This window comes from Sminthopsis crassicaudata, chromosome 2, assembly GCF_048593235.1.
Source record: "Sminthopsis crassicaudata isolate SCR6 chromosome 2, ASM4859323v1, whole genome shotgun sequence".
In the NCBI taxonomy this organism is placed as follows: Eukaryota; Metazoa; Chordata; class Mammalia; order Dasyuromorphia; family Dasyuridae; genus Sminthopsis; species Sminthopsis crassicaudata.
The window spans coordinates 136,897,039-136,909,655 of NC_133618.1; the positions used below are offsets into that span (position 1 = coordinate 136,897,039).

Here is a 12,617-nt window from a genome sequence, read left to right on the forward strand (position 1 = left end):
AAGCTATAAAACACTTGGGAATGTATCTTCCAAGATTCAGTCCTGAACTCTATGAATAGCGCTATTGAAAACTCTTTGTAGAAATAACATACTTAAGTAAAGAAACAATAATTTCTCATGGGTCAATTTAGCCAATATAATAAAAATGTCAATACTACCTAAATTAATTTATTCAATGTAGTGCCAAACTCCCAAAAATATTTTGTAGAGCTAGAAAGAAATAACAAAATAGGGAAGGGACAAGTTCCCTTTAGTATTTTTTTTTATTTAATAGTTTTTATTTACCAGATATATGCATGGGTAATTTTATAACGTTGATAATTGCCAAACCTTTTGTTTGTATTCCCAATTCCACCAACAATGTATCAGTGTCCCTGTTTTCCCACATCCCCTCCAACATTCTGCATTACCTTTCCCTATCATTCTAGCCAATCTGACAGGTGTGTAGTGGTATTTCAGAGTTGTCTTAATTTGCATTTCTCTGATCCCTTTAGTATTCTGAAAGGAAAATGAAAAAAGTAAAGGAGTAGATCAGAAATACATCAGGTAGAAGAAAACAGCAGCATGTTTGATAAGTTCAAAGACCCCAATTATTTGGGAAAGGATTCAACATTTGTCAAAAATTTCAGGGAAACCTCGGCCGTAGTCTGACAAAAATCAGGTTTAGTTCAACAGTTCTTGTTATATACATTAAAAGATTTCTGCAAGGTCTTCATAGCTACTATACCAGTCTCAGGGCACACAAAATTTTTATTATACATCATTCTTGATGACATTTCCCCATTTTGCCATTTTCATTCCCTTTCTCCCATGACATTAATGATGGTTTGGGCAATGAGAAGTTCTTGTTTAATAGGAGTAACAAAATAATAACAAAAGCTCATTCTTCTTGTTTGATAGATTTCAGATAAAAATGGTCTTGAAATTGCTATCCTGATTTTTTATATTTAATGTTCTATACATTATTGAACAAATGAAAAAAATTATTAAACTGCTTTTTGTAATTTCATAAAAATATTAGAATGTGTGCTTATCTTCTGTAGATTTATTGAAAGTATAAGAATACTTTCGTATACTAATACTAGAATACTCTTGTACCAAGAGGTACAAGTCTCATAGGAAACAGGATGACAAAGATTACACATATACTCATACACTCTTTTCTCATATAATGGTAATGATGATAGAATGATGATGATGTAAACCCAATACATAGAACAGTTTGTGTACATAGCAGATGCTATATAAATGCTTATTTCCTTGCTTTCCCTTATGTCCCAGGCACTGTACTGTGTTGAATACTGAAAATACAAAAAAGAAAAGGTCAAAAAACAGTCTCTGCTCTCAAGGGGAAAGTCTAATGAGGAAATCTTGATACCACCAGAGATAAGTATGTTGGAGATTGTTTAAATGAACATCAGAAGAAACAAACAGGCTATATTGCCATCAGAATATACTACAGACAACTGATAGAAAGGAAATAGATGAGGAGTAAAGGAAACAGATCATAGTTTGGCAGAGTTATATGGGAGTAATGGGAGATTTCAGTTATCTGTATATCTGCTGGGGTTCTCTCACTAATGATCATTTTAATCTTCAAAAAGTGGAGGAACCAAGATGGAGGCATTCTACTCCATCTCACCAGTGATTCTCACCAGTGATAAGGCACTGTTACAAAGGTGGAACTAATAGAAATCTTAGAAGATCTGAGTGATCATTCCACCTTAGAGTTTGTGATAGAAAAGGAAAAGCTGAACACATCTTGAAATGCCTTCAAAATTTGAGGAGCACAGATTTCAAATGATTCAGATTTAGAACAGGTAGGATTCTTATGAAATTGTAAAGAGGAAAGTTAACCCAGAAGAGATGGGAAACTTTTGAGAATGATATTCTGATGACGCAGAAGTGGTTTTGGTGAGGAGGAAAAGAGAAAGCCATCTAAAGAAACAGATGTTGGTGCACAGAGAACTTAGTGACCAACTTGGACTATTAAAAAGAAGTACCTGAAGTGGAAGCAAAGATAAGTAATAGTTGGTAACTACAAAAACTTGGAATAGTGAGGGCGTGGCTAATGTTCATAATGAGCAAAGGCTGGGCAGAGAACTGAGAACAACCAAGAAATGGCTAGTATCCAAGAAGTCTCTAATCCAAGGCCGGATGACCAGTGTATTAGGATGCTGTAAGTGGGTGCTTGTTGAGGTGTCTGGCCAGGTCACCTCTGAAGTCCTTTTCAGCTCTTGAGAGTCTGTAGTCTCTGGCAGAGACCAGGGAAGACTCACCAGAGGCATCTTTGTATTCAAATATTTGCTAGATCTTTATCAGGAGTAAGGAGTAGACTTGATCTGTATTACTCCAGAAGGCAGAACTTAGACCAGTGCATACAAGTTTCAAGGAGGTAGATTTTGAGTCAGCATAAGAAAAACCTTTTTAACAATTAGAACTGTCCAATAGTGGAATAGACTGACTCTTAAGGAAATAAGTTCCTCATCATTGAAGATGTTCTAGAAAAGGTTCACTATTTGCCAAAAGATTATTCTTAGAATCCTAGACTTGGAAGGTATATCATCTAGTCTGAATTTGACCTGAAGCAAAAATCTCTCAGCAGTGGTTATCCATTATGACACATTTAAACACCATCTGCCAGGCACTGTGCTAAGTTCTGGGGATACAAAAAAGGGCAAAAGACACCTACCTCAAGTGTCTACCCTCAAGGTATCTTACAATCTAATGGAGGAGACAACACACCAATAGACATATTAAGTTACATACGAAATAAATAGCAAATAGTTAAAAGAGGGAAAGAACTGAAATTAAAAGGGGTTGGAGAAAAAATCTTCCTCTCCAGGGGAAATTTTAGTCGATACTTAAAGAAACCCAAGGAGGTCAGTAGTGGGATCAGAGGAGGTAGGAATGGGGAATATCCAGAGAAAATGCCAGGAACCAAGAAATGGAACAACCAGGAGGCCAGAGTCAGTGGACCCAAGAATATACATTGGGAATACAAGAATACCTGTTTGAAAAAGATAGGAGATAGATTATGGAAGGTTTTGAAGGCCAAGCTGATCATTTTTCCATTTGCTTCTGGAAGTGATAGGAAGCCACTGAAGTTTATTTTTTAGCTTATTTTTTATTTATAATAATTTTTAAAAATACATGCAAAGATAGTTTTCAGCATTCGTCTTTGCAAAATCTTGTGTTTCAAATTTTTCTCCCTTCTCCCCTCCCCTAGACATCAAATAACCCAATATAGGTCACATATGTACAATTCTTCTAACATTTCCATATTTATCAAAGCCACTGAAGTTTAATTGAGTAGGGAATGGGTATTTTAGGAAAATCACTTTAGTGGCCAGCTGAAGAGTACATAGAGTCAGAGACACTTGCAATTGGCAGTGTTAGAAGACTGGAAATGTGGGAGGGAGGGAGGTTCAACCAAAAAAGGAGAACATTTGGTACTTGATCCTAGAGACAATAGGAAGCCAATGGAGTTTATTGAGCAGAGGAGACCTAGTCATACCTGTGCTTTAGGAGAATCACTTTGGTGGTTGAATGAAGGATAGATTGAATTGGGTAGAGACTTGAGGCAAGCTCAGCTAAAAGTCCAGTGGGCTAAAAGTCCAGGTGTGCGATGATGAGGTTCTATGCCAGAGAGTTGGAGTGTTCGTGGGAGAAAGGGGAGCATATATAGGGGAGATGTTGCAGAGATAAAATGGGTAGGGATAAGATATAAGGGATAAGAGATAGTGAGAAGCTGAGGATGACTTCTAGATTATGAGCTGGAAGGACAGTTTTACCCTCCACTTGGGTAGAGAAGATAGGAGGTAGGGAAACTTAGTGGAGAAAGAATGTGAGTTCTGTTTTGCATATTGTTAGTTTGGTTAATTTGAGGTGTCTACTGGACATCCAGTCAACTGGAGATGGGAGAGGAGTAGTTAGCGAAGAGACTAGGACAAGATAGGTAGATTTGAGAACCATCAGCATAAATATAGTAATTAAATCTATGGAAACTTATGAGATCATGAAGTGAAGTAATACAGAACAGAAGAGGGCACAGGATAGGATTGATCCTCAGGGACACCTATGGTTAGAGTGTGTGATCTAGAGGAACATCTAGCAAAAGATTATCAAATTTTCCAGGAACTCGGAGTTTGATGAGATAGCTAATACTTCAGTTTTAGGATCTGAAAAGATTATCATTGACTATAATAATATGCTGAATATATTAGTATGATACTTTAAGGCAAGTATTAAGATACTTGTGTTAAGAAACTTAATTGTATAGTTATAGGATGGCAGAGGTATGGCTAGACAACAGTTTGAAAAATACCTGCAAATTTTAATAGATTATAGGCTGAATATGAGATACTAGTCCATGCTGCCAGGCCATAAAACTAATGAGATCTTGGCCTGAGGGCCACCATGACTTGTTAAACTGGGAGTAAGGAAAATTAATCTCGAATCAATCCTTGAGCACTAACTCTAGGCAAGGCACTTAACATTTCTGTGTCCATGTTCTCTCATCTATAAAATGTATCTGGTACTATATATACTATATACCTCCCTGAGTTATGATGAGGCTCAAAAGAGATGAAGCATCTAAAGTGCTTGCAAACCTTAAGACACTATTTAAATGTCAACCAATATTTGATTGGAAAAGGAGAGACACAATGGGCAGCTTAGTGTAGTCAATGCAAAACTGACCTCCAGGAAGATCTAGATTTAAATCCAATAGCTTTGTGATCCTAGTCAAGTCATAGCCTCTCAGTACCCCCACACAACAGTAAGGCTATATAAGAGGCAGAGCAATTACTGGTCTGTATTGGTAGAGGGAATTTCCTCCCTGGACATTTTATTTATTTTTTTTAAATTAATTTTTATAATTATAACATTTTCTTTGGCAGTACATATGCATAGGTAGACATTTTCCACACTAATATAATCACAGGTCCCTAACAAAAAAGAGGCACAGTAACAAGAATTAGTAATTAGTACTTGCCTGATCAGACTACATCTGTAATTATGTTCATTTCTACGCCACAGTTTAAGTCGGACATTGACAGATTAGAGTTCATGCAAAAGGAAAACAACAAGAATAGTAAGATATTAGAGACAATGCTATAGATGTCTGATTAAAGGAATTGGGAATGTTTTACCTAGAAAGAATAAAGATGTGGTAAAAAGAGATGTGATAGCTGACTTCAGATATTTAAAGGGCTCTATTATGGAAAAATGATTTGTTTTGTACTTAGCATAAAACTTGGAGCCATAGGTTGCACAGAGATAGATTTAAGCTTGATATATGAAAAACAACACTTAGTATTACCTAAAAGTGGAATGGACTGGCTCAGGAAGTGTAGTAGATTCCTCTAAAGATTATTTTTCAGTAATGTTACATGTTCAGTTATTGAATTTTGTTAATTGTTATTGGACTATGATGGACATAGGAAGTACCTTCCAACTCTGTGATTCTGTATATTCCCACAAGTAGTCATCTATCCTCTGCTTAAAGACTTTTCGTGATAAGGTACTTGCTATCAAAATAGTCCGTTCAGTTTTGAAACAAGTAAATCATTCAGTGATATCTGTCTATAGAAAAAGATTATTAAAATCAGTTACAAAATGTTCAACGAATATAAAAATCATGTTATTCACAAATCTGCATATGCCCTCCTTTTATTTTGTTATTTCCAGACAATAGAACATATTCTAAAGAAATTAAAACAAGATTTTTATGCTTTCTTTTCAGTAGATAGTACTTCAATCACACTATTATTATGGAAATGATTCTTACACTAGATTGGAGTTGTGTTAAATGGCCTTTAAAAGTTACTTCCAAGATTCTATAATAAATTTTGCTAATATAAATAGAATGCAAGCTTTAATTCTTGTGTGCTGTTTTGTTATAGATACATATAGAAATATTAAAAATGAATAAGAAAAAAATTATCTTTAAAAAAGTGCCTTAAAAACCTCAGCAAAAGTGCTCAAAAAAAGAATATAATTACAACAAAGTCCAGCAAGAAGAAATAGAAATAGAAATTCTATTTGAAATAATTGCAGATACAATAAAATACTTGGAAGTCTACTTGCCAGGAAAAACCCAGGAAGTATATGAAATACCATTACAAAACACTTTTTACACAAGTCAGATACAAACAATTGGAGAAATATTAATTGGTCATAGGTAGGTTAAACCAATATAATAAAAACAACAATTTTACCTAAATTAATTTATTTAGTACCATACTTTTCAAACTATCAAAAATAATTTTATAGAGCTAGAAAAAACAAAAGATTTTTTTTGGTAGAACAAAAGGTCAAGAATATAAAGGGAATCCATATGAAAAAAAATGTGAAAGAAGGTGGCCTAGCAGTACCAGATGTCAAACTATTTTACAAAGTGGTAATCATCAAAACAATTTTGTACTGAGAAATAGAGTGGTGGGTCAGTGGAATAGATCAGGTTTACAATGCATAGTTGCAAATGACCATAGTAATTCAGTATCTAATAAGCACAAAGAAATAAGCTTTGAGGAAAAGAATTTATGATTTTGCAAAAATTATTGGGAAAAGTAGAAATCAGTTTGGCAGAAACTGAGTACAAACCAACATCTCATGCTGCATACCAAGATTAAGTCAAAATGAGTACATGCTTTAGAAATAAAAGGTGATAGAAGCAGATTAGGGGAACATAGAATACTTACCTGTCAGATAAAGAAAGAATTTATGACCACTCAAGAGATAGAGAACATTTATGGGTTAAAAAAATGTATAATTTAGATTACATTAAATTAAAAAGATTTTGCACAAAATGAGTATAACCAAAATTAGAAGGAAAGCAGGAAATGGGGGGGGCAATTTCTGTAACAAGTTTCTCTAATAAAAGTCTTCTAAATAGATAGAAATTGAATCAAATTTATAAGAATATAAGTTATTCCTCAACTTATAAATAGTCAAAGGCTCTGAACAGGCTGTTTTCAGGAGAAGCAAACAAAGTATCTATAGTTGTATGAAAAAATTCTCTTAATTCATTATTGATCAAAAAATACAAAATAAAACAATTCTGAAGTACAACTTATCAGATTGGCTGATATGACAGAAGAGGCAGATAGGCAGTGCAGTGGATAGAGGGGTAGGTAGGCTTGAAGTCAAGAAGAGTCCTCCTCTTGAGTTCAAATCTGGCCTAAGATAATATCAGTGTGAACCCTGGACAAGTTGCAAGTCACCCTGTTCACCTCATTTTCTCATCTGAAAATTGAGCTGGAAAAGGAAATGGCAAATCATGCCAGCATTTGACAAGATAAACCCAAGTGGAGTCACGCAGAATTAGACACAATCGAAACAACAACAACATGACAGAAAAGGAAAATAAAAAATTGGAGGGGATGTGGAAAAATTGGGTTGCTAATGCTCTTTTGAAGTTGTGAATTGATCCAACCCATTTTGAAGAGCAATTTGGAATGATTTCTAAAGGGCTATAAAACTATGTGTACATTTTGACCCAGCAATGCTATTACTGCATCTATGTTCAAAGAGATGAAAGAAAAAGGAAAAAGTTCTATATTTATAGGAGCTCTTTTGTGGTGGCAAAGATTGGTAAATTGAAGGGATACTCCTCAATTGGGGAGTGGCTGAGTAAGTTGTGGTATACAATTGTAATGGAATACTGTTGTGCTGTAAGAAATGATGAACCAGATGCATTCAGAAAAATCTGGTAAAGTTAATGTGATCTGATGCAAAGTGAAGTGAACAGAGCAAGATCATCATCACACACAGCAACAGCCATGTTTTACAATGATCAGCTGTGAAAGAGTTAGTTGCTCTGATCAATACTATAATCCAAAGCAATTCTGAAAGATGAAAAATGCTGTTCACCTCCAGAGATAGAACTGATAGAGTCAGAATGAAGATTGAAACGTACTTTTAAAAAAATAATAGCTTTTTTATTTTCCCACAAAGATAGCTTTCAATGTGCACCCTTGCAAAACCATGTGTTCCAAATTTTTTTCCCTCTCTCTCCCCCTTCCCCCTCCTCTAGACAGCAAGTAATAAAATTTAGGTTAAACATGTGGAACAAACTCTTTAATTGTGTTTTTCATGTTTCTCTTTTTTGGGGGTCTTTTTGCAACATGGCTAATATTGAAATATGTTTTGCATGGTTGTACATTTGTAATCTATATCAAAGTGCCGCCTTAAAGAAGCAAGAAAGAAGGAAGGAAGGGAATTTGGAACTCAAAATTTATTTTTAAAAATGTTAAAAATTGTCTTACATGTAATTGAGAAAAAAATAAAAAACTTTTTAAAATGTTTAAAAAGTAATGTAGACAAGACTAGATCTTCATTCATGGGAAAAGTTATTATACTTCTTGCTCTCTGTGTGTGATTAACCTGTTTTATTTTTTCCAGGATTATTTTGGAGTTTGTTCAGAGCTAGTTATCAAAGACAATGTGGTTGTGGTTTATGAAGTACTAGAAGAAATGCTAGACAATGGGTTCCCATTGGCTACTGAGTCAAACATCTTGAAGGAATTGATAAAACCTCCTACTATCCTTCGAACTGTTGTTAACACTATCACAGGTATGGAGAAGGGTACAAAACTAATTCTTTAGTCTCTGTATACTGAAGTCATCATGTTGCTTGTTTTAAAATTTTGTATTGATTAAGTGTAGTCTCAGGAGAAAAATGATTTCTATTTTTAGTTGCTTTAATTTTCATGTTTGCTTTGATTTTGTATTATTTGAATGTTGAGCATGGACTTAAATGATATTCTTTTTTAGGCAGAAAATTTCTTCAGGTCTATATAATTAATACTACCCTTTTGCAAAGAAAAAGATTTCTCCCATTTTTGAGCATTCTGACAAGGAAGAGAAATGGACTACTGAAGTTTAGAATTGAGCTTTACAGCTTTGTTCCAAATATTTTTCATGAAGTGTAGGTCATTTATAAAAACATTATAAAGTCATAAATGTCCTTTAACCTATTCAATTCCAGGAAACTAATGTCTAAGAACTTCCACAATACCTGACTCTGAAGATGCTACTAAGAGCATGACAAAATTTGTTATCTTTGCTTTCAGTTTGAGAATGTGCAAGAAATAGTGGGAAGAGAATAGAGTTTAGAAGAGGGTTAGTTTTACAGGATTTTAGTACTTGTGCTTTTTAAACCTCTTTACCTTTTTATGATGAACATAAAATGGCTTGAACATCTATAGGGCATATAATGAGAAAGAATTACAGTAGTCTTTTATACCATTAAACCTCTGACCTTAATATTGTTCTAAGAAAGATTGTATGATAGATTTACTCTGATACCAGAGCCCTGCTGTACCCAAGAACGAGATGATTTTACTCATGAAAATTGAACACCACTGTATATACTGATATCCCTGGTGGAAGCCATTACATTATTTAAACTGCAGGGTATTGTGGAATTTGAGAAAGTCAGTTCAGGTTACTTTCAAAACCATAATAATGGAGTCTGTTCTTCAGGAAGCTTTTTTTTTTTCTCCAAGAGGGGGAAGGGAGAAGGTAACTAAGGGAGATGTGTTCATTTAAAGAGTGCCAGCCCAGATGGCAGCAAGGAATTTTTTAAAACAGATCAGACCATCCCTATATAAGGTGGAAAAAAGCCATTGGGGAAAAGTATATGTTTAATTTGAGAAACCTCAATTAATTGTGTAGAAGTTTTCTTAAGAGGAGTGGGAAATTGGAATCAAATATGAATAAAATTGTATTACTATTTTAGGAAGCACAAATGTAGGTGATCAGCTTCCCACTGGGCAATTATCAGTGGTGCCATGGCGACGGACTGGGGTGAAATATACTAATAACGAAGCATATTTTGATGTGATTGAGGAGATTGATGCCATCATTGATAAATCAGGTATCTTCAACTGTGATCTAAAGTATTTGAGCTCTAAGAATATTAAGAGCAATGATTTATTTTTTCATGTAGTATTAATTTGTATGGGTAGTATGCTCCCTTTATATAACCCCCCCCCTGCTGGGGTTAAGTCACTTGCCCAGGGTCACACAGCTAGGAAGTATTAAGTGTCTGAGATCAGATTTGAACTCGGATCCTCCTGAATTCAAGGCTGGTGCTCTATCCACTGTGCCACCTAGCTGCCCCTCCCTTTATATAACTTAATTGACCATTATTTATACAATGATATGCATTTTTATATTTGTCCCGTATCTTAATAATTAATTAGATTTGTCTTGATGCTTTATGATTTTAGTGTGGAACTTTAATGATCTTCTATGGATTAAACTTTGTTCTGACAATTCTCTTTGCTGTCTTGTTTCTCTTAAAATCTATAATAAGCACCAAAAAGAAAAATAATTTTTTTCTTACTAGAAATTTCATTTTCTAAAATGTTGCTTTTCTAAGATATTTTGCCCCGTATTCCTAGGATCAGTCTGGTAAAGGTTATCACTAACATAATCTAAATGAGGCTTCTTCCCCACTTATTTAATTTGATGATATTGAGATAAATATACCATCTTAGAATTTAGTGGGAAATTACATTTTATTATGTTTTTTTAGCTTATGTGAAATATCTTGGAGCTTTATTTAGTTAGACTAATGATGTTTGTCTGGTTCAAGAACATTTTATTTTCTATTTTGTTTATTTGTTTATTTATTTTTTTTGTATCAGGTTCTACAATCACTGCTGAGATCCAAGGTGTCATTGATGCTTGTGTCAAGCTGACTGGGATGCCAGACCTCACACTTTCTTTCATGGTAAAACACTGAGCTAGAGATACAGTGCTTGAAAAAGGAGATATTGATATAGTTAGTGGTAAAGAAAGATAAAGAATGAAATGAGAAATTAAAAGGTGTGATCAAAAAACTTGTATTTGGTTAACTAAATTCATTCTATATCACAAGAGGGGTTTTATTTATTTTTATGGAAAACATCTAAACAATTTCCCTGGAAGAGGTACAAGTGTTTATTTTCTGTTCCTTACTCTTCCTTATATGGTAACTTTAGAACCCTAGGTTGTTGGATGATGTCAGCTTTCATCCGTGTGTTCGTTTCAAGCGCTGGGAATCTGAGCGTATCCTTTCCTTCATTCCTCCTGATGGAAACTTCCGCCTGCTCTCCTACCACGTCAGTGCCCAGAAGTAAGCAGCAATTCTCAGTGTGAATGAAATATATCTATATGTGCCCGGCTCTCAACTTAGAATGTAAACATACCTGTTTGATTTGTGTTCTTACATTCAACAAACATTTTTAAAACTATAGAAAACAATCATTGTTAAGATATCATTTGTCTCTTTAATTTGAGGATTTAAATTCCTTTAGAGAAAGGGCAAGTTAATGAAAAGATCATAAAGTATAGAAGAAAGTACAGAGAACCAGGTTCTGGTCCCAACTTTGCCAGTAGATTGTTAAGTAATTCACTTCACTTTTCTTTACTCATCCATTTATCAAATGGAAAAAATAATGCCCCAACTATTTTGTTGATTTATTAGATCACATTATCTCACGAATGCAAAGAGCCTTTGAAAAAGTTTAAATATGCTATGTAAATAGAAAGTGATAGTATTACACTCTCAAGAAAAGAAGTAGTAACCACACTTCATAAATCTAGAAATGAAAATACAGGAGTAAAGTGACTTCTTAATGACATGCACGATGCCTGGTATTAATATTTATGGACTTTATTGATTTTACTTTTAGAGCTAGAAGGGACTTCAGATCTCATTTGGTTTAGTTCCTTCATTTAATAGACAAGGAACCTGAGGTATAGAGAGAGCTGATTTGCCCAAAGCCACATTGTTCATGAGTGGCAAAGTCAGGATTCAAATTCTAGTTTTCTGAAGCGGAGGTGGGTGTTTTAGAAGTTTACTGTCTCAGCCAGGTTGGAAATTTAGAGTCAAGACTTCTTGCTATTTATCTAGTATCAAAATATCCTTGAAAAAGGAAAAAAATATTTTTGTTGTTTTCTCTTTATATACTGATTGAGGTAAGGGATGAAGTCATGATTACAATAATAATAATAACTAACTTCTATACAGTGCTTTAAGGTATGCTAAGTATTTTATAAGTTAATTCATGTGAAAAAGGAAATATGATGCTAGGAGAAAAAGAACAAGTGAAGAGATGTTGCATGTTTCATTGCAATAATAAAATGAATTTCCTATTCTTTTTTTCTCTCAGCTTGGTTGCAATTCCAGTGTATGTCAAACATAATATCAGTTTCCGAGATAGTACCTCACTGGGACGCTTTGAGATTACAGTGGGACCCAAGCAGACTATGGGAAAAACCATAGAGGGAGTGATTGTCACCAGCCAAATGCCCAAAGGGGTCCTGAATATGAGCCTTACTCCATCTCAGGGCACCCATACTTTTGACCCAGTTACCAAGGTAAGTAGTTGTGGATTAGGAAATTTTGAACTAGAAATGTCTGACACAACACTAACTATTTAGGTGTTCCCGAAAGTGATTGTCATTCGCTGAAAAGGAGGTTGGCATAGAATTTGCTTTCATTGGAATGACATGACAAGGAAAAATGTGATCTTTACCTATAGATAGTAAAAAATACCACAGGGGCAGCTTTATGTTACATCCTTGGGACCATAAGAGCAAGTTCCTCCAAATGTTCATCC

The 12,617-nt window shown here is 34.4% G+C and overlaps 1 protein-coding gene across 4 annotated transcripts in view; it reads left to right on the plus strand.

Moving 5' to 3' along the window:
* AP3M2 (adaptor related protein complex 3 subunit mu 2) overlaps positions 1-12,617 on the plus strand; it is a 32,387-nt gene that overhangs the window by 11,167 nt on the left and 8,603 nt on the right. For all 4 annotated transcript variants that reach the window (XM_074287355.1, XM_074287353.1, XM_074287356.1 and 1 more), the window contains exons 3-7: positions 8,407-8,578; positions 9,746-9,883; positions 10,659-10,744; positions 10,995-11,128; positions 12,168-12,375. In XM_074287355.1, coding sequence (XP_074143456.1) covers positions 8,407-8,578; positions 9,746-9,883; positions 10,659-10,744; positions 10,995-11,128; positions 12,168-12,375 — 738 coding nt within the window. The remainder of the gene's footprint in view (positions 1-8,406; positions 8,579-9,745; positions 9,884-10,658; positions 10,745-10,994; positions 11,129-12,167; positions 12,376-12,617) is intronic.